Source organism: Hippocampus guttulatus, chromosome 20, assembly GCF_054856545.1.
Source record: "Hippocampus guttulatus isolate MCC_2025c chromosome 20, RoL_Hgut_1.0, whole genome shotgun sequence".
Taxonomy (NCBI): domain Eukaryota; kingdom Metazoa; phylum Chordata; class Actinopteri; order Syngnathiformes; family Syngnathidae; genus Hippocampus; species Hippocampus guttulatus.
The window spans coordinates 11,319,608-11,342,564 of NC_141280.1; the positions used below are offsets into that span (position 1 = coordinate 11,319,608).

The 22,957-nt window shown below is 43.1% G+C and overlaps 2 protein-coding genes and 1 long non-coding RNA gene across 4 annotated transcripts; 1 reads left to right on the plus strand and 2 right to left on the minus strand.

Annotated features, from left to right (window-relative positions):
- The first annotated feature begins 646 nt into the window (after window positions 1–646).
- LOC147188049 (uncharacterized) lies at window positions 647–22,026 on the plus strand. Of its 2 annotated transcripts, XM_086100509.1 has the most exons (3): window positions 647–795; window positions 946–1,053; window positions 20,293–22,026. In XM_086100509.1, the coding sequence occupies exons 2-3, from the start codon at window positions 1,014–1,016 to the stop codon at window positions 21,630–21,632; spliced, it is 1,380 nt and encodes a 459-aa protein (XP_085956635.1). In that variant the 5' UTR covers window positions 647–795; window positions 946–1,013; the 3' UTR covers window positions 21,633–22,026. The 2 variants fall into 2 exon arrangements, with proteins under 2 accessions (XP_085956635.1, XP_085956634.1); XM_086100508.1 differs by having other exon boundaries at window positions 647–1,053.
- LOC147188050 (uncharacterized) lies at window positions 6,292–7,107 on the minus strand. The gene is made up of 3 exons (XR_015097673.1): window positions 6,986–7,107; window positions 6,470–6,526; window positions 6,292–6,399 (listed from the first exon to the last, which is right to left on the minus strand). It is a non-coding gene; the product is annotated as an uncharacterized LOC147188050 (long non-coding RNA).
- On the minus strand, window positions 16,836–18,107 carry LOC147188051 (uncharacterized). The gene is made up of 2 exons (XM_086100517.1): window positions 17,292–18,107; window positions 16,836–17,084 (listed from the first exon to the last, which is right to left on the minus strand). Exons 1-2 carry the CDS (start codon window positions 18,105–18,107, stop codon window positions 16,836–16,838), a joined length of 1,065 nt encoding a protein of 354 aa, XP_085956643.1.
- Window positions 22,027–22,957: the final 931 nt, after the last annotated feature.

A 22,957-nucleotide genomic window follows, 5' to 3' on the forward strand; every position in this document is an offset into this window, starting at 1 on the left:
AGATTTATTCTTTGTTCAAAAGCAGGTGGCCATAATAAACAACAAAAAACAAAACACATTATGCTTGTGCGTGCAAAACAATTGTTTTCCATAACAATATTGATTGGCTTGAACAAAATATAAAGCTCAGAAAAATATTTTGTTTGGGTCTGTATCTGGATCTGTACTGTTGTTGGATACCCCGGTGGGCCTCGTGTGCCCTTGTCCTGGACTGGTTGCGAGATAACGAAATTTCATTTTTTAATGATTTTGTCAAATCAGGCGTAAAGGTCAAAATGTCAGACTTTAGGGGGATTTAATTTCAAAATGTAATATTAGATCTCAATGAAAATTTGATACCTGGGGTGGCCTGGTTTGGTTCCGAGATAAATAAAATTAAAATTTTCATGCATTTTTTTAAAATGACGTAAAATTTTAGTTATGGATGGAGAGTTAACATGGAGTTCATTTTCTGTCGTAACTTCAGAATGCTTCTTGGTACTATTCTGAGACCGTTTCCATTCACCCTGGATGCACCTATCGTTGCCTGACCGCTAAGATATGATTTATGACAAACCAGGAACGGAATACATTATTTGGCAAGCTTTTATTTTGAAGGGGGGCAACGACGCTGGCTGGCGGCACGTTACCGTAATACAGAGTTTTAACAAGCAATGAAGCATAGATACCCTTTTGTAAATTCTCCTGAATTTTGAAGTTAACATGGTCAAACCTCCACTCGGGGCGTCCACCATCATCTCGCTGGACCAGAAGATCTTTTGTTGAATCTTTGTGCCCGATTAAAGTCGTCTCGGTGTACGTTGGTGTTTTTCTCGGCCGATTTTTGCTTCGTTTAGCTTGCTAGCTGCTAACAAAGAGCCGCTCGTGCTCAACACATCGCTCCGACAGAGATCGTAAGCGTAAAGTGTTGTTGTAATTTTCGTGTGGAAATGTGCGCAAGGACAGCAGAGTACGAGGAGGAACTTTGTGGAGAAAAAGAGGAACACAAGCGACAACGTCAACTACTGGACGCCATGAGCAGGATGCAGCCAAGAATTGTTCTTCACGGAGCAGGTTCGATCACACTGTTATTCTCACGCGTGTCTCTTGTTCACAGCCTTCACATGTTTTTCTTGTATACACGCATGCACACAGTGTTATTGTAATTTTCGTCTTGTGTGAGTGTGTGTGCGTGTGTGAGTGTGTGTGCGTGTGCGTGTGCGTGCGCGCTCGTGTGTGTGTGCGCGCGCGTGTGTGTGTGTGTGTGTGTGTGTGCGCGCGCGCGAGCGAGTGTGTGTGTGAATGTGTGTGGGGCCGGCGCTCGCCATTTTGTTGCCCTAAGCATAAATCAGTGGTCCCCAAACTTTCCTGTGAGGGCCACATAACTTTTCGCTTCTCTGATGGGTGGCTGGGGTCAGTTTGTCACAGAAAAACTGTGACTGTAAGAGTACTTAAACGTAAAAAATGATTGTTTTCCAGAAACTCAAAACAAAATCATATAACCTTTTCTGGATTTTTCACAGAACAAAAGTCAGGAAATAAATAACACTATTAATGAAATAAATAACTAAATAGCCCTCCCTGGGTTCTTCACAGAAAAAGCCAGGAAATAAACTACACCATTTATGAAATAAATCAGGGGTGGCCAACTCGTGGCTCACTTTTGAGCTGCCTCGGCGATGGCGCTGCCAATCAAACAACGGTGCTTAACTCATTAAATCCCAGCCATTTTCACTGGAGCAGCCCCCTCAATCCCAGCGTTTTATTGGATTTTGACTGATCTTGCAAGGCCCACAGAATATTTGGTTCTAATGCTACATAAACATGGAGCCTACCAAAATAAAGTTTGGACTCTCTCAGCAGAAACAATTTTTTTTCCATTCTTCAGCAATCGGCATTACAAAATGGCTAAGTTTCATGAAAATGGTGATTCCTGGGCAAAAACCCCCCGAAGAAAAAGAGCTTTTTGTAAAAGCATGCATTTCAAGCACGTGAGGCACCACTGCCACCTACTGGTCTCTTTTTTACATGATTTACAATGCAAACGGCTTATTCTCATTCACAGATTGCATCAGACCCTCCTCCTCTCTATCACGCAAAAAAAAAAAGACTTAGACGTACAAGTACGTCTTGTGTAATGAAAGAGTTAATACACAGAACGTACTACGTCAGCCTATCATCAATTCCGTTCCTTGATTGACATAGAGGGCAACCAATCAAATGACTGAATCACCACTCATGCGCAGACAACGGCGCTAAATGCTAATTGCTAAGCTAGCCAGTGAATTACCTCTGTTTTTAGGGCAGGGGTGCCCAATACGTTGATCGCAATCAACCAAGAGCCAGCAGACTGGTCCCAAGTCTACCGCGAGCGGTGGGAGGAGGAAGTGGGTGTGTGTGTGTGTGTGTGGGGGTGGGGTTTGTGTGTTTGTGTCCTAAGGTTTTATTTATGTTCGGGCGCTCCGGCTGTTACTCGTCGTGGACTGCATGCATATGTGCATGCGCGTTTCGCATGCGTGTGCACCTGTGTGTGTGTGTGTGCGTGTGGCTCTTTGCAGTAACACAGTAAAAAAATTGTCTCTTAGTTTCTGACTGGTTGGCCACGCCTGAAATAAACGTATAAGACCCAAATACAGCGTTTGAAGTATTTCAGTCTACCATCATCTCCTTATATGATAAACATTTTCCATTAACTAAAGTCTCCAAAAAGTATAAAGACCCAAGTAAGCCATGGATAACGAAAGGCATAGAAAACGCATGTAAAAAGAAAAACAATTTATATAAATTGTTTTTAAAAGTGAGAACTGAAGAAGCAGAAAAAAATATAAGACCTATAAAAATAAACTAGTAAAAATGATAAGAACCAGTAAAAGAGATCATTATCATGCACTATTAGAGCAGAATAAAAGTAACACACAAGAAATATGGAAAATACTTAATCAAGTAATCAGAAATAGTCCTCAAAAAGTGGATTATCCAGAGTATTTTATCAAAGGCAAAAATACTACCAGTACCAGGTACCAGTTCTCTCGAGAGGGGTTGGACTCTCTTCCACTCTGGAGTTGCTCACGGTGAGAGGCGCAGAGCAGGTGTGGGCATACTCATTGCCCCCCGGCTCAGTGCCTGTACATTGGGGTTCACAACGGTAGACGAGAGGGTTGCCTCCCTCCGCCTTCGGGTGGGGGGGACGGGTCCTGACCGTTGTTTGTGCATATGCACCAAACAGCAGCTCAGCGTACCCACCCTTTTTGGAGTCCTTGGAGGGTGTGCTGGAGAGTACTCCTACTGGGGACTCCCTTGTTCTGCTGGGGGACTTCAATGCTCACGTGGGCAATGACAGCGAGACCTGGAAGGGCGTGATTGGGAGGAACGCCCCCCCCCCCCCCCCCGATCTGAACTCGAGTGGTGTTTTGTTATTGGACTTCTGTGCTCGTCACGGATTGTCCATAATGAACACCTTGTTCAAACGTAAGCGTGTCCATATGTGCACTTGGCACCAGGACACCCTAGGCTGCAGTTCGATGATTGACTTTGTGGTTGTATCATCGGATTTGCGGCCGCATGTTTTGGACACTTGGGTGAAGAGAGGGGCGGAGCTGTCAACTGAACACCACCTGGTGGTGAGTAGGTTCCGATGGTGGGGGAGGATACCGGTCTGTCCTGGCAGACCCAAACGTATTGTGAGGGTTTGTTGGGAGCATCTGGCGGAATCCCCTGTCAGAAAGAGTTTCAACTCCCACCTCCGGCAGAGCTTTTCCCATGTCCTGGGAGAGGCGGGGGACATTCAGTCCGAATGGACCATGTTCCGCGCCTCTGTTGTTAAGGCGGCCAATCTGAGTTGTGGCCGTAAGGTGGTTGGTGCCTGTCGTGGTGGCAACCCCCGTACTCGCTGGTGGACACCAGCAGTAAGGGATGCCGTCAAGCTGAAGAAGGAGTCCTATCGGGCCTTTATAGCCTCTGGGACCCCAGAGGCAGCTGACAGGTATCGACTGGCTAAGTGGAACGCAGCTTCAGTGGTCGCCGAGGCAAAAACTCGGGTAATAGGAAGAGTTCGGTGAAGCCATGGAAGCTAACTTCCGGACGGCTTCGAGGAAATTCTGGTCCACCATCCGACGTCTCAGAAGGGGGAAGCAGTGCACCACTAACACTGTGTGCAGTGGGGATGGGGCGCTGCTGACTTCGACTCGGGACGTTGTGAACCGGTGGGCAGAGTACTTCGAAGACCTCCTCAACTCCACCAACACGCCTTCCTCAGAGGAAGCAGAGTCTGAGGACCCTGAGGTGGGCTCTCCTATCTCTATGGTTGAAGTCACCGAGGTGGTTAAAAAGCTCCTCGGTGGCAAGGCCCCAGGGGTGGATGAGATCCGCCCAGAGTTCCTCAAGGCTCTGGATGCTGTGGGGCTGTCCTGGTTGACACGCCTCTGCAGCATCGCGTGGTCATCGGGGAGAGTGCCTCTGGATTGGCAGACCGGGGTGGTGGTCCCTCTTTTTAAAAAGGGGGACCGAGGGTGTGTTCCAACTACAGAGGGATCACACTCCTCAGCCTCCCTGGTAAGGTCTATTCAGGGGTGCTGGAGAGGAGGGGCCGTCAGGAAGTCCTCAGATTGAGGAGGAGCAGTGTGGTTTTTGTCCCGGCCGTGGAACTGTGGACCAGCTCTACACCCATAGCAGGGTCCTCGAGGGTACGTGGGAACTTCCCCAACCAGTCTACATGTGTTTTGTGGACTTGGAGAAGGCATTTGACCGTGTCCCTCGGGGAGTTCTGTGGGGGGTGCTTCGGGAGTATGGTGTACCGAGCCCCCTGATACGGGCTGTTCGGTCCCTATACTGCCGATGTCAGAGTTTGGTTCACATTGCCGGCAATAAGTCGGAATCGTTTCCAGTGAGGGTTGGACTCCGCCAAGGCTGCCCTTTGTCGCCGATTCTGTTCATAACCTTTATGGACAGAATTTCTAGGCGCAGCCTAAGCGTTGAAGGGGTCCGTTTTGGTGGCCTCGAGATTCCGGCTACAAGCGCCCTAAATGAGTTTTCTCCGCAGGGTGTCCGGACTCTCCCTTAGAGATAAGGTGAGAAGCTTGGTCATCCGGGAGGGGCTCAGAGTAGAGCCGCTTTTCCTCCACATCGAGAGGAGCCAGATGAGGTGGCTCGGGCATCTGATTCGGATGCCTCCTGGACGCCTCCCTGGTGAGGTGTTCCAGGCATGTCCCGCTGGCAGGAGGCCCCGCGGACGACCCAGGACACGCTGGAGAGACGATGTCACCCAGCTGGCCTGGGAACGCCTCGGGATCCGCCAGGAAGAGCTCGAAGAAGTGGCTGGGGAGAGGGAAGTCTGGGCTTTCCTCCTAAAGCTGCTGCCCCCGCGACCCGACCCCGGATAAGCGGTGGAAAATGGATGGATGGATGGATGGCAAAAATAGTATCCTGGAAAAAACTGCAGAAATAGCAACTGAATTTAATGAGTATTTTGTCAACATCGGCAGTAACCTAGCAAAACAAATTCCTGATCCAACAAACTTGTTTGAAATACATGGATACGTAGAGAAAAACTCCTCCATGATGTTCCTTCCTGCTGTAAAACAAGAAGAAGTATCAAATATTGTGAAAACTTTTAAAAATAAAAAGTCAACTGATTGCTTTAATATTGATATGACATTAATAAAGCAGATTATAAACTATGTAGTGCGACCTTTCACGCACATATGCAACCTGTCATTCAAAGCTGGTATCTTTCCATCAAAAATGAAAATTGCTAAAGTTATTCCAATTTATAAAAGTGGAGAAAGACATCTGTTTACAAATTATAGACCAATATCACTACTACCACGATTCTCAAAAAAATTAGAAAAACTATTTTCTCGCAGACTTGTTAGCTTTCTACAAAAACATGCGCTGTTAACTCATTGAATACCACCCCTTTTCACTGGAGCAACCCCCTCAATCCCTCACATTTTACTGAATTTTGACTGATTTGCAAGGCCCACAGAATTTTCTGTTCTATGGCTATATATACATGCAACCTGTCAAAAGAAAGGTGAGACTCTCTTCTTTCAGCAGAAAAAAAAATTGTTTCTAGCTTTCTCCGTTCGTTGGCAATCAGCATTAGAAAACTGCTAAGTTTGATGGAAAATGCCGATTTTCTGCAGAAATCCAGAGAAAATTAGCTTTTTGTAAAAGCATGCATTTCAAGCATCATTTCAAGTTTTACACTATTTTTTGCTTTTGTGGCAGCTCAAATACCTCAATAATGTGTTCCTCCTACAAAAGAACATTACAAATAATGTTTTTGTCGCAAAATAATTTATTTGCACACACCAAAACTATTGAACTATGAACAAAAGTGCAGCTGTGGAGAAGATGGTTTTTGGCTTCCATCCAGTTTGTCACCACATCGATTCATCCCACCACGTCCAGATGCACGACCTATAAATTATAGAAACATAAAAAGTTGCAAATATATCTTGCTGCAGTGAGGTACAATAATTTTATTTACCTTTCTTTCCACCACCAAAGCGAGGAGTCGTCATCTTTTGGCTTCTGGTTGGACAATCTGTAATTTATAGAAGTATGTACAATTACCACACTTTTATTTTTCTATTTTTTTTATTGTTGCTTTCCACTTACATTTCAACATCTCTCACACACACACACACATACATGCTCGCACACTGCTATTTACACCATTCATTCCACGTTGTTCAGCATCCAATTTGAAATGAAATGGAATATGAATTTAACACGAGTGGTTTTAGCAGAGCTGAGCGGACCAAATGTGTCCTGTTTTTTTTGTTTGTTTGTTTTTTGAAAACCTATGGCGACATGCAAGTCAGCGCATTTACGGCGCATATTTTCATCCACATCTACGAGACGCATCAACCGTACATAAATGATTAGTGTTACTGGCAACTTCATAGTATAGCGGGGAATGTAGCGGTGCATAAAAGTGACTGAGGAGGCATAAGAAGTGATGAAGTTTTGAATGGGAACTTGCAAGCTAGTCAGCAGTTACCTCCTCGTTCCAGCGGCTCTGGCGAGGACTCTCAGCTGCTTTCCGTTATGTCCGAAGGCACATATTCGTCCGACATCGGGATCCAAATCGCTCTCCAATTCATCGTTTTCGCCGTCGTCTTTATAAGACGATTCCAATGAATCGCTGACGTGTGCCCGGCATCGGCCATGCGAAGCAATGCAGCCTCTTTGCCGTCATCGCTGGAAATCGCCGGGGAGACGATTTGTGGGCAACGTGGGGCATCGGGAGGCACAAAATGCTCTGCCAAGCGATGATCGCTGATGTGGAGCAAGTTCATCTTCATCAGATGAACTCGAAACTCGGCGTGAGCTATGCGGGCTGCGTGTAGCACGCCATGTTTGTGCAGGCCGACGTTCGTTTGACGGGTGCCGCTTTCGATTAGTGACCGAAGCGTCATTTTCTCTTCCACACAAACACCATCTCCTTTGTTGTTTTGTTTCGAGGACGCTTTTATACCGAAAAATAAATAATTTTTAGTTAGTTATTTCCTTTTCTCCATCGTTGCTAGTTGCTAATGTTCCAATCCACTATCCACATACGCCCCTCCTTCACTGTACGCCCTTTCTACTACTTCTGCTGCGTGATCCTGGTTGATTTTTGCACCACTGCCACCCGATGGCCATTTTTTTGCTATTTAACATTGCCGTCAAGCCTAATCCTGTGGTGAGAAGTTGCATCGGACTCTCTTGCACCCTCCCCCATGAAAACACGTGATTGACGTATTAATACGTCATGGGGAGGGAACGGCTATGCGCAAATTGACGTATTTATACGTCAAAGGGTGTAAATGAGTTAAGTGAGAATCAATATGGCTTCAGGGAAAAACGGACCACCTCAATGGCAGTTATGGAGTTTGTGGAAGCAATAGCCACTAATATAGACAACAAAGAATTTACTGTTGGGATTTTCCTAGATCTAAAAAAAACTTTTGACACAATAGATCACAGTGTATTATTGAAAAAACTAGAAAGATATGGCATTAGAGGTGTAGCTTATAAATTGATAAAAACGTTATTTAGAAAACAGATATCAGTACGTGTAGCTCAACAATAAAAAAACGAATCAACTGAAAATCACTCATGGAGTTCCTCAGGGGTCAGTGCTTGGTCCAAAACTATTCATCTTATATATAAATGATATGTGCAATGTCTCAAAACAATTTAAATGTGTCCTATTTGCTGATGATACAACTTTCTACTGTTCTGGAATAAATCTGAAACAGCTCCTGACAACCGTAGAAAATGAATTAAACAAATTAAAAAACTGGTTCGACAGAAATATATTGTCAATTAACCTGAAAAAATCGAAGTTAATTGTTTTTGGCACAAGACCAATCAAACACCAAGCTAAAATTATGGTAAACTCAATTGAGATAGAAAGAGCGTATGAAACCAAGTTTCTCGGATTAGTAATAGACTCAAAACTATGTTGGAAGCCACATATCGATAACGTAAAAAGAAAAATAGCCAAAACCATAGGGATCCTCTACAAAACCAAGGAAGTGCTAAATAAGAGATCTTTGTACACATTATACTCTTCATTATTATTACCATATATGACCTACTGTGTGGAAATATGGGGAAATGCCTGCAAAACAAACACACTCCCTATTCTAAAACTACAAAAAAAAGCAATTCGAATTATTAATCGATCAAAATATACAGAACCCACAAATCCACTATTTATCAAATTAAATACGATGAAATTTTATGACCTGGTTGATTTTAAAATCGCCCAATTAATGTACAATGCACACAATAACCTGCTCTGCCAAAACATTCTGAAGTTTTTTCAAATTCGAGAAAGCAGCTATGATTTAAGAGGTACCAACTTATTCAAAAAAACTCAAAACAAGAACAAACATCAAGCAAAGAAGAGTGTCAGGGTGTGGAAGTATATAATCCCGATACAAACCAAAAGTTGTAAAAATATCACGGTTAAGGGTAAAGTATGAGCCTTAATGGAGACTTCTTTCTTCTTACTTTTTTCTTTTCTGATTGATATAAAAATGATTTATTAGATACACCCACATAACGACGTAGGACTAGATAAGTTTTTTACTTCTTCCTACTCCCTTGAACATAATAACTGTGTTGAATGATGACTGATTTCTCTTTCATTTTTACTATTTTATTTACCTTATGTTCTGTCAAATTATTACTGTATATTTTTTATGTTCAATAAACAAACCAAACCAAACTAAATAATCAACTTTGCTCTGATGAAGTTTATGTCTGACACCACAACCTTCATGACAGAATGCCAAGGCAATACTTTGCAGCACAGTGCTTGCTGTTGAATTAGGCAATGAATTTGAAACCCCGTTCTTCCATCTCCCGGTTCATGCGTCCTATTAGACCCCCGAGATGCGCCCACTATACTCGAAGCCCCATCAGTTGTGTTGCTGGCCAGCTTTGATCGGTCCAGGTCAAACTCTTCCATAGTTTGGTGCACTTTGCCCAAAATATCCTCCCCCGTTGTAGTCCCTGAGAGACTTCGGAGGGCTGCCAGCTCCTCGCACATCGCAAAGTTTGCGCTAACTCCACGAATAAAAATTTGCATTTGCGCTGTGTCCTGCACATTCGTCATCTCATCCAGTGCCAATGAAAAGAATTGAAATACTTTCCTCTTCTGCTGCAGCTGGGCATATACATTACCCGTGATTTCTTCAATACGCCTGGTGATTGTACTCGCGGTATTGAATGCGTCTTTCTTCTCGGGACACAACTCCTCCGCGACAGCATTCATGCATTTCTTGACAAAATCTCCATCAGTAAAAGTTACCGCTGCTTGCTATCAGTTGAGCAATCCGAAAGCTAGCCCACACGGATGACTGGTTCAGCTGAGCTTGGCGTACAAATGTATTTTGCTGAACGAGCATTCCACTTTTTAGCTTTGACAGTTTGTCTGCTCCCATTTGGCCATGCAAGCTACAGGCCTGAGGATTTCACAGTAACGATCGTTACTGGTAGCGTATCGTTTACGTGGGATCATTTTTACGGTACCGAAAAATCGTTTCCTACAAAAATCACCGCACACTAATTGACTGTACGCGATCGAATCTCTCCTGTGTGATCAACGCGATTTCACTGTGCCCGTATGTGTGTTTGTGGTGTGGTGTGAGTGTTTTTCTTCGATTTTACTTTCATTTTGTTAAGTGGTGCGGGGTGGAGGGTGGGGGTGGGGGGCAGGAAACTTTATGTGCGCATGCGGGTAGCTGTTTTAGTCCGCGAGCTGAGAAAGCGCACAGGTGTCTCCCCGTGCCGATGACACATTGAGATGGTGGCGAAAAAACACACCGAAAGGTGTTTACTTCTGACGTTTAAGAAAATGGGAAGTCAGATTTTTCATACGAATCATCCGAAGAAAGGCGTATCACTAAGCTTATGTGTGATGTACACAAAAAAATACCAAAGAGAGATTCGACGGGAGGCACAAGTCCCTGGGACTCGCTGATCAGAAAAGTACGAGTCCCATTATGCATTTGGAGAGTCCCAAATTTTGAATTCTGAAATGGTCTACTTATTCAATTGCATATGATAATAACACATACAACAACATATACATACAATTATAAACAAATGCTGCAAAAATTTAAATAATTCAGGTATACAAGATTTGCTGAGATATACTGTAGGTTCTTATTTCATCCCATGGTTCAGTCTTTGAGTTCATAAATTCTCCTCTCTTTACTCTGCTTCCAATGATGCAAGGCTTTCTCAAAGTCAACTTATTATTGCAAAAAGCTATCCAACTTTAGCTGCTTCCTCTGTGATATCTCCGCAATAAACTTTCGCAACACTTGTTCGCAACACTTGTTTTATCATTACACAACTTGGCAATCGTCTGCTTTCCGCGAGGTGAAGGCTGATCTCGCCAATCTCGTCTCGCGAAAGTGGAAATCTCGTCATGCGAGATTACTTAGTGCGAGATCAAAACAACAATGGCGGCGATTGCCAAACTGCGATCGTTGCGGGAAAAAAAGATGTACCGTAGCAGGCCTGAGGATTTCGGGAATTCACGGTAACCGTTTTTCGGTTCTGTCGGATTACCCAATGGGAAACCACAGTAACTAATTTTGGGTTCCATAAACGTTCATCACGGGAACCCATTTTTCTATTTTGACTGATATTCATAATGAAGAATTCTGAGACTCCGAAGTATAATGTTTCAAGGGTAAATGTTTGAAAACTATGCATTAACAATGAACATTACATCAGTAGCTGTGTACTCCAGGTTGATTAAAAAAAAAAATGGATCAAAATATAGTGTACTCGTATGGCTTCATGAATACAGCATACCACAAAATCAGAGTATTTTTTCCAGTCTCACACTGCAAAGATTAATTTACTGGTAATCATTAATACAGGTAAGTATTGATGTGGCTTGACATCCTCTTTCCAAGACGATGCATGTGTAATCCACTGTCAATTTGACGAAAGAATCTACCACACGTCATCATTAGTTCTACCAACAGTTAACATTAGCATTACCACACCTTATGACGAATGTTTTATTCATAAAGTTACCACGCTACAACCAGTAAATTATAGAATAACCAATACTGTTTCATAATATTTTTCAGAGCGATTAGCCTAAAGATCAAATGACCAACTTGCCTCATAATCGTGCCTCCCGTCGTATCTCGCTCTCGTGTTCTGTGCATACATCACAAGTGAGTTTTGTGAGACGCCCTTTGGACAATTCATACGAAAAATCAGACTGGCATTCCCATTTCTTAAATGTCATAATTAGTAGACCTTTGTGTGTTTTTTTCGCCGCCATCTCAAAGTTTCATCCGCGCGATTCCTCAGTTTGCGGACTAAAATAGCAACTCGCATGCACACATAATGTTGTCTGTTACGCCCCCCCCCCCCAACACTGAAAACAAAACGAAAGTAAATTGGAAGAAACACTCTCACACTCACACACCACAAACACACACACAGGCACAGTGAAATCACGTTGATCACACAGAAGAGATTCGATCGCGTACAGTCAACTCGTGTGCGGTGACTTTTATAGGAAACCATTTTTCAAAATGACGCCACGGAAACGACACACTACCGGTAACGATCGTTACCGTGAAATCCTCAGGCCTGCCGTCATTTTTTTTTTTTGTTTGTTTGTTTTGACTGAGAAATTTCCTTGCGTCCCAAAAACGCACATTATTTGGAACTGTGCCAGCGGGAAAATTATTGGATTGGATTGGATAAACTTTATTGTCAAATGTACTGTATGTGTAACATGCAGCACAGATGAAATTTCTTCCCTCAACATAAAACAAGGGGAGCCGCTGCGGGTGTCCGCCCCGCCATCAAAAGAAAAGTTCACAAGAAAAAGACAAAATAATACAAAACAACACATGAGACACAGACAATCGTGCACTCTTAACCACTTTCCGGCATACACTTTGTTGTCTGAAGCAGTTATAGATGAAAGAGGAGCGAAACAAAGTGTCCTTTTCACTAGTGGATCAAAGACCGCATGCTGCAATGTGCACACATCTGCTACAAGCGAAGCTTGAAAGCATCAAGAAGCTGTAGCATCCATTAACAAAAAAGAGATTGGCTCTCTTCTCCTGTCCCATGTAAGTCCGCTTCAATTCCAAGCCGCGACTCCCAGCTCCACATACGCATCGGCGTTCTGCGCTGACGCTCCTTCTTTTCATTGGCGGCTCCTCAATCCATGCATCCATCCAGCCGCAGACTGTCCATCAGCACCAACCTTTTTGCTGAACAAAGCTGAAAAGGCTGAAAATGCTGCCTACTTCAGGCGCAAGACACAAGCGCCCCGGGGATGTCCAGCAATGACAGTCAAATGGCGCCGACATTCCTCCCAATCAAGAAATCAGTGCTGGTACACGTGTGCTGCCGAAAATGCGTCTAGGACGCGGGACGGAGAGGTAATGAGATGGCTGGTTGTAGACATGGTAACTTTATGAATAAAACATTCATCACAAGGTGTCTTAATCACTGTCGGGAAGGCCTAACGATGACGTATGGTAGATTCTCTCAGCACGATGGGGTGCAGAGCTTTCAGCCGCTCTGCCCCCAAACTCTGGAACTCACTCCCACCCGACATCCGTAATATTAACTCTCTAACCATATTCAAAACTCATCTCAAAACCACCTATTTAAAATTGCATTTAAACTTTTCGCTTTTTATTATTTATAATTTTATCTGTGGTTTTATTGCCCTTTTTTGATTGTAAAGTGTCCTTAGGTATTTTGAAAGGCACTTATAAATAAAATGTATTATTATTATTATTCTTTGGCCAACTTGATCATAGATTACACAGTGCGTCGTCTTGGGGTTGCAAAGAGCACGTCAAGCCATGTCAATAGGATATGACTATATATAGTAACAGCACATACAGCACATTTGACAATAAAGATGTACTTGACGAGTAATAAGTCATTTTTTATGAAAGATTCATCACATGATTTTAATCACTCAATTCTTATTACATGCTTTTGCATTAATAAAGGAGTGAGTAGCCTTTAATATGTTTATTTCCATAAATTGTACACACACACACACACACACACACACACACACACACACACACACACACACACACACACACACACACACACACACACACGTATAATCATGTTAACAGTGTCAGGTTTACTTGTGGCCCATGATATGTAGCCCGGACTGAAGTATTGTGTACACATACAGTATGTGTTTCTGATGGCCATAGTATTTCACAGTAATTGATATACCGTATTTTCCGCACTAAAAGATGCACTGGATTATGAGGCGCGCCTTCAATGAATGGCTATTTTGTAAAATTTTTTCATACATTGGTCGCTTCACATTATGAGGCGCAATCTACAATGCTTCCACTAGATGGTGCTACGCTACTTCCATTTAACTCGAGAGGCGTCTGTTCAACTTGAGAAGCGTTCATGACCGCCTCTGAAAAATGTAAATGAACTATTACTGAAATTAAACTACGAAAATTGAAAATAATGCATCAAAACAAAATCAAGCGAGGAAATCACAAAATAAATTCTATATCCCCCCCTACAGAATGTCTTTTGTGATTTCCTCGCTTGATTTTCTTCGTGGTTTCATTGAAGAAATAATTAATTTACGTTTTTCGGAGGCGGCCATGTATGGCTGAGTTTTTGTCCGTCTCCGTGCCTTCTCTTATTCCGTTCAACTCGAGAGGCTTTCATGACAGCCTAGGAAAAACGCATTGACATTTCCTTGATCATAGCGCCACGACTACTACGATCAGATTTCAGTAGTACTTATTTTTTCATTTGTTGTGTATTCACAAATGATGAAATCACAATATAAATTCTGTAGGGGTGGCTATAGAATTAATTTTGTTATATCCTTGCTTGCTTTTCAGTTTTGATGTATTATTTTCAATTTCCGTAGTTTCATTGAAGTAATCATTAGTTTACGTTTTTCGGAGGCGGTCCTGAACGCCTCTCGAGTCGAACGGAAGAAGGCACGTAGACAGACAAAGATGTACCTGTATTTGTTGAGAATATTTTAAAAAATGAACACCACAGCTCTCCTTTTTTCGAAGCTGCAACAACAACTTATTTAATAAAGCAACGACACAGTTCACTGAACCAACAGCAAGTTATAACATTCGAAGCATGTCTCCAGGGAGGAGCCTTATTTGAGTCGATGTATTACCGTAATGACCATACAAAAGACGCACCGAATATAAGGCGCTCGGTGAGCTTTTAAGAAAATTGAAGACTTTTTGGTGCGCCCTATAGCGCGGAAAATACCGTATTAATGATTACCAGTGAATTAACCCTTTAAACCGAGGGCAACTTTGCCAAAAACACCTAAGGAAAATTGCAACCAAAGTAAATTTGTAGCTATTCTTGAACCATTTGGAGTACAGTATCAGCATAGTTTCGGTCTCTTTTTGAAATATTCAAAATGTTGTTGTTACTATGAATATTTCTCCCGTACAGGAAGAATCTGTGTAAGTGCTCCTGTCACTGAACTATGGATGTTCGAAAACAGACAAAAAAGGTGAATCTTCTGTTCGTCTAATTTCTTTTCACAATATCTGCCTTGAAAATGGATTGAGAATGTTGATTAGGACTTGAAAACACAACAGGATCAAAGCTTAAGTCTCCCCAAGCTTCGGTTCAAATTTGACAATTGTAACATGTAGGGTACCATTCAAATCTCCAGAAACTCAGCTTTTAAAAGATCCATAACATGTTTTCACATGACGACGTGCATCAGTGATTTGTTTTGACAGATGACGGAGGCCCCTTGGTGGGGCCCTCCTAGCTTTGCATTGTGAGACTGGAAAAAATTACTCTGATATTGTGGTATGCTGTATTCATGATGCCATATGACACTGGTGTCAAACTCAAGGCCTGGGGGCCAAATCTGGCCCACCACACAATTTTATGTGGCCCGCGAAAGCCAATCAAGCATGTCAACTTCCAAGATGCGCCCTAAATCCTGTACCAAAATTTAAAATGATCATATGTAATAAATGAGAGGTGTTGTCAGCTTGTTACCAAACCCCTCATTACAGTCACTTAAATAGTTGAAGAAATGGTTATTCTTCACTTCTTTATTTGGTTTCAAAGTCATAATGGCCCTCCAAGGGGAAGGGCAACTACAATGTGGCCCGCGACAAAAATGAGTTTGACACCCCTGCCATACGAGTACAATTAAAGTGTGAACATATTTTGATCAATTTATTTTATTTAAGAAACCTGGAGTACACAGCTGCTGATGTAATTATGTTCATTGTTAGTGCATAGTTTTCAAACATTTACTCGTTATATATTATACCTTTGAATATCAGAATTCTTGATTATGAATATCAGTCAAAATAGAAAAATGGATTCCCATAGCGAACGTTTACGGAACCCAAAATTAGTTACCGTGGTTTCCCATTAAGTGATCCAACGGAACTGAAAAACGGTGTCTGTGAATTTCTGAAATCCTCAGCCCTGAAGCTATCATACTTCATTCATAGTGTCTCTGCAGATTGTATTCGTTGAATACCGCCACCGCCTCTTGATAGATGAGACAGACACTTTTCTTTGCATTGAACAAAAAAAAAAAAGAATTGTTTCTTCCCTTTGGGTTAAATACCCTATATTTGGAATCATGTTTGTCTCTGACCTAACCTTTTCACCATGATTACGTTCTCTTTGAGAGGGGCGCGTTGAGAATTTGTTTCAGCGGTTGCCAGATAATGGCACAGACCGCAGAAGGATGGAACACATCACGTTACATATGTTTTATGATATAGTTAATAACTAATAGTTAAGAATGAAAATAGTTCAGAACTAAGGAACACTTTATTGCAAAAGCCCAACTTGAAGAGATGCACTTCCCCAGAAACAATTTGGTGCATTTTTGCCAAGTCAGCCCAGTCCATGCATCTGTAGCGTCACTGCTCTGTGCGCCTGGCGCGTGGGTCAGCAAATTGATGTTGTGGGACACATCACAATAAGATAAGAAAACCTTTATTTGTCCCACAATGGAGAAAATTGCAATCTACAGCAACAAAATTGAGGGGGGGGGGGGGGGAGAGAAAATGAAAACAAAGTATTGCATGGACAAAATAAATGTTTCAGAAAATGAACCGTACACAGGACAGAATGCAATATAACATATAAAATATAGATATAAGCAGATATGCAACTGCATATATGCTGCATAAGGGGGCTGTGCTATTTAAATTGGGTGGATGGGAACGTGCGGCGGTATCTCCCCCTCTTGCAAACCTGGTAAGTCGGTTAAAATCTCAATTTAAAAAAAAATCCTCGTCTCACTCCTCGGTGGTGTCCGTCCCCCATTCAGCTTGGGTCCTCTACCAGAGGCCAGGACGCTTGAGGGTTTTGCGCAGTATCCGTGCTGTTCCCAGCACTGCCCTTTTCTGGACTGAGATGTCCGATGTTGTTCCCAGGATCTGTTGTAACCACTCATCAAGTTTGGGGGTCACTGCCCCGAGTGCTGCGATCACTACAGGCACGACTGTCACCTTTACCTTCCAGGCTCTCTCCAGCTCCTCTCTGAGCCCTTGGTATTTCTCCAGTTTCTCGTGTTCCTTCTTTCTGATGTTTCCATCACTTGGGACCGCTACATCCACTACAACGGCGTTCCTCTGCCCTTTATCTATGATCACGATATCTGGTTGGTTCGCCATTACCATCTTGTCAGTCTGTATCTGGAAGTCCCACAGGATCTTCGCTCTGTCATTCTCCACCACCTTCGGAGGTGTTTCCCATTTTGACCTTGGGGTTTCCAGTCTATACTCCGCCCAGATGTTTCGGTAGACTCTGCCAGCCACCTGGTTATGACGTTCCATGAAGGCTTTCCTTGCCAGCATCTTACACCCTGCAGTTATGTGTTGGATCGTCTCAGGTGCCTCTTTGCACAACCTACACCTTGGGTCTTGTCTGGTGTGGAATATCTGGGCCTCTCTGGCTCTGGTGCTCAAGGCCTGCTCTCGAGCAGCCAGGATGAGTGCTTCTGTGCTGTCCTTCAGGCCAGACCTCTCTAGCCACTGATATGACTTCTCTAGATCAGCTTCAGTTATGGCCTGGTGGTACATCCTGTGTAGGGGCTTGCCCTCCCATGATGGTCCCTCTTCCAGCACCTCATCCTCTGTTCCCCATTGTCTTAGACATTCTCTGAGTACATCATCCGTTGGAGCCTTCTCCTTGATGTATTCCTGGAGCTTGGATGTTTCATGCTGGACAGTGGCTCTCACACTCACTCGGCCCCGGCCTCCTTCCTTTCGATTTGTGTACAGTCTCAGGGTGCTGGATTTGGGATGTAACCACCTTATTATTCCTGCAGGGTATTTGATCACTGGCAGGGCATAGCCATTTATTGCCCGAGTCTTATTCTTGCCATTGAGCTGGCTTCTTAGGACTTGCCTCACCCGCTGGAGATATTTGGCCGTAGCCGCTTTCCTTGTTGCCAGTTCGAGGTTGCCATTGGCTTGTGGTCTACCGAGGTACTTGTAGCTGTCCTCAATGTGTGCTATTGTTCCTTCAGGGAATGAGACCCCTTCAGTGTGGACTACCTTGCCTCTCTTAGTCACCATCCGACTACATTTCTCAAGCGTGAATGACATCCCAATGTCACTGCTGTAGATCCTTGTTGTGTGCATCAGGGATTCTATGTCCCTTTTGCTCTTAGCATACAGCATTATGTCATCCATAGAGAGGAGGTGACTGATCGTAGCTCCATTTCTGAGGCGGTATCCATAGCCTGTCTTGGCGATTACTTGGCTTAGGGGGTTCAGTCCTATGCAGAACAGCAGTGGGGAGAGTGCATCACCTTGCTATATGCCACATTTGATGGACACTTGGGTAAGTGGCTTGGCATTGGCTTCAAGTGTGGTTTTCCACATCCTCATCGAGTTCGCATCGAAGGCTCTTAGGGTCCTGTTCACCTTATAAAACTCCAAGCATTCAGTGATCCATGTATGTGGCATCATGCCTGACATGAGCTTCCATGTTGTGGAGGGACAGGTTATTGGCCGATAGTTGGATGGGACTGCACCCTTTGAGGGATCCTTCATGATCAGGATCGTTCGCCCTTCGGTTAGCCATCCTGGCCCTTTTTTTAAAAAATTTTTTTACGGTACCGAAAAATTGTTTCCCATAAAAATCACGACGCACTGTTTGACTGTACGCAATCGAATTTTTCATGTGTGATCAACGCGATTTCACTGTGCCTGTATGTATTTGTGGTGTGGTGTGATTTTCTTCGATTATACTTTCGTTTTGTTCGGGGGGGGGGGGCAGGAAACATTACCTGCGCATTCTGGTTGATATGTTCGCCCGCACGCTGAGAAAGCGCGTGGATGACTGATTGAGTTGGCGGCGAAAACGACACTGAAAGGTGCATTACCTACAACTTTTAAGAAATGGGAATGCTAGTCGGATTTTTCATCCGAATTATCCGAAGAAGGGCTCAGCTCACGTGTGATGTACGCACAAAACACGAAAGAGATTCGATGTGAGGCATGTATTGAAGTCTATATATCATAATACCGTAAGTTCATTCTTTTTAAAGATTCATCACATGATTTTAATCATTCAATTCCTATTCCATGCTTTTGTATTAATAAAGGGGGTGAGGAGTCATTGATATTATGTTGATTGACAAAAATAGTACACACACACATAATCATATTAACAGTGTCAGGTTTACTTGTGCCCCATGGTATTTAGCCAGAACTGAAGTACAGTCAAACCTCGGTTTTCAAACGTCTCTGTTCTCGACCAAATCGGTTTTCGACCAAAAATTTTGAGATTTTTATGCCTTGGATTACGACCGACATTCAGTTCTTCACCAAACTGAGCGCTTGAGCACTTGAATGCGCCACTCGACTTCTCTCGACTTCCTCACACGAGGAAGTGATGCTTCCTCGGGTTGACGAAGAAGTGACGCCTCCGTTGTGAGCAGACGTGTTCAATAAATATATATATTTTTAAAAGAAAGAGCGTCCATTAGAGCAAACGTGTTCAATCAAGATTTTTAAAAAAGCAAACGTGTTTGTTAAGATCGACGCAAATTGGACTGTTATTTCTGCATGGCACCAAAGAAAGCAAGTGGAAGTAGTAAAGCTGCTGAAAAAAGAGGAAAATAGTGTGCAAAACTATTGAATTTAAGAAAGATTTGAGAGTGAAATATGAATCAGGTGTGCATGTGTCTGTGTTGGCTAAGGAGTTTGGCATGCTGAAATCAGCAGCATCAGAAAAAAGAAAGACTGTCATAAAGTCAGTGATGTGGCTAAAGGATCTCGTGTGTTTAGTGAACAAAGGCCACAAATATTAGAGGAAGTGGAGAAACATTTGCTTATTTTCATAAATGAGAAACAGCTAGCAGGGGACAGTCTTGGCCAAGATACAATTTGTGGCAAAACAAGACAATTATATAGAGATTTGATTTAAAAAAAAAAAAAAAAAGGATCCTAGCATTGCCCCTGAAGAGTTTGATTTTAAACGTTCAGAAACGCCCTGCGAAAGCTGAAAAGCACAAGGTAGAATTTGCACTCTGGCCTTGTCCACCACTCAAAATGTGCAATGTCACACTCTGGACAATTCTTTTGACAAATAACCATGGGTAAAAAAAGAATTAAACCACCACCAAGGATAAAAATAATCAAAGAAAGAAAGAAAAATCCACTACTAATATGTGATGTTGGTAATGTCACATATTTAATTATAATCTGAACTAATATAGCTCTCCGAGTAACCTAAGTGTATACCATAATTCCACGTGTATTTTTGTCTCCTTGTGTCTTGCAGACATCAGTGAATATGGTTGTCCTGAGCGGCTGGATGCAGAGCCCTCTCACATTAAAGAGGAAGAGGAGAGCAGAGAGGTCTCCCACTTTCAGGTGGAAGAGGAGGCCCAGGCCATTTACATTAAAAAAGAGGAGGAGCCAGAGCACCCTTGCACGAAAGATGGTGACAACACATCATCAAATGTTGATGGTGATGAGGATGAAGAGTCTGATGGTGATCTGACATGTCACACTGACAACAAACTCTGTAAATGTTCTCTGTGTGGGAAGATGTTTACTGGTCGGAGGGCTTTGAAAAGACACGTGAGAACACACACAGGTGAGAAACCTTTTGCCTGTTCAGATTGTGGCCAAAGATTCTCTCGGAAGGGAAACTTAAAAAGACACATGAGAATACATACAGGTGAGAAACTTTTTATCTGTTCAGATTGTGGCCAAAGATTCTCTGAGGAGGGAAGCTTAAATGATCACAAAAGAACCCACACTGGTGAGAAACCTTTTTCCTGTTTGGCTTGTGGTCAAAGATTCTCTCATAAGGGAAGCTTAATTCGCCACACAAGAACCCACACTGGTGAGAAACCTTTTTCCTGCTCAGTGTGTGGCCAAAAATTCTCTCGGAAGGGAACCTTAAAAACACACACCAGAACACACACTGGTGACAAACCTTTTTCCTGCTCAATTTGCGGCCAAAGATTCTCTGAGAAAGGACACCTAAAAAGCCACACAAGAATCCACACGGGTGAGAAACCCTTTGCCTGTTCAGTGTGTGGCCAAAGATTCTCTCAGAATGGACACTTAATTCACCACACAAGAAGCCACACTGGTGAGAAACCTTTTTCCTGCTTAGCTTGTGGTCAAAGATTCTCTCGGAAGGGACACTTAAATAACCACACAAGAACACACACTGGTGAGAAACCCTTTTCCTGCTCAATTTGTGGCCAAAGATTCTCTGAGAAGGGACACTTAAAAAGGCACACAAAAACACACACTGGTGAGAAACCCTTTGCCTGCTCAGTTTGTGGCCAAAGATTCTCTGAGAAGGGACACTTAAAAAATCACACAAGAACTCACACTGGTGAGAAACCTTTTGCCTGCTCACTTTGTGGCCAAAGATTCTCTGAGAAGAGAACCTTAAAAACACACACCAGAACACACACTGGTGAGAAACCTTTTGCCTGCTCAGATTGTGGCAAAAGATTCTGTCAGAAAGTACAATTAGTTTCCCACACAATAACCCACACTGCTGAACAACCTTTTTCCTGCTCAGTTTGTGGCCAAAGATTCTCATTGAAGTCTCAGATTAAGAATCACAAGTGTGATGAGATGAACAATTATCAATGAAATTTTCACTTCTCATCAGAGTAGCCTTCATCAGGCTGATTGTATTTTATGTACCTTCAAACTGGGATGCTGAAGTTTTATTTTCCTTGACTGCATTGGAAAGTTTTTTCTTTCTTGATTGGAATGAATTAGGAAATCTCGCATTGTAATTGCCGTTATAATACTTTTGGATTCTTCATTTTTATTTGGTTTTGAAATGTGGTTTTTCAATGTCATTTGTTGTCATTCGTTCTCAGAGAGGCTTGGTCATTTGGATTCATTCTTTGTTTTTTGTTTTGTTTTGTTTTTCCAAAACGGAGCCGTTCTTGTATGGATAGTACCCCACGTATCGAGATTTGTTTCATCATCTTTTATTGGATGCGATTCTGAATAAAATTAAAATGGACATCTTCCATTTTGTCATGAAATGTGTGATGGATCCAAATGTATTTGTCATGTTCCGTATTTGGCAGCAGGTGGCAGGCGTTCCATTTCGGCCGCCTGCACACCTGATGCCTATTTGTCGGTGATTGCACCTGCTTATCAGGCGCTCCGGCGGTTGACTCATTGCCGGAGTATTGCATGCCGTGCCACTGCTGTTGCCCATGTATTTTAGAAAGCGCTACTTGGATACTATTGCTGTTCTTTACATTCTTCGACGTTCCATTGTTAAGATTATCGTAATTACCTCATCGATTCCCTTGCCGTTTTTTGCAAGCGTTTTTTCGTTGTCTCGTTATATTAATTCCTGGTTTTCGTTAGTAACCAGCGCTTTCTGTTTTTCAATTAGACGGTGTAATTTTGGTTTGTAATAAACATTATTTTGTGAGACAGTCCTTTTTCAGTGTCTGCTATTTCGGGGATCCACTCATTCTCATTTGCTCTGTTACGTACGAAGCAGTTCCTTTTGCTGCTTCGTGCGTAACGTGACAGAATACTCCGGCCACCATGGATCCCGCAGGCACTGAAAAATGTTTTTTCCGCTCTATCCCGTCAAGAGCAACATATGAGTCAGCAGGGCCAAGCCATTACGGAGCTCCGCGGCGTGGTTTCCATGCTGGCTCACAGGTTTGATGATCTCGAACCACGTATTGTGCGTTTAGAGGGACGGAGAGCACCTGGTTCAACTTACCACCGCTGAGGTACCCGTCTCTCCCCCTACGGTAAGTAGGGAACCAATGCTCCCACACCCTCATCCGTTATGGTGGTGAGCATGGTCAGTGCGGGCACTTCCTTCACCAGTGCTCGCTCATTTTCGATCAGCAACCTTCCGTTTATGTCAACGATGACGCGAAGGTTGCATACATAATGAGCCTTTTGACAGGTCGGGCGGCGTCATGGGCAAT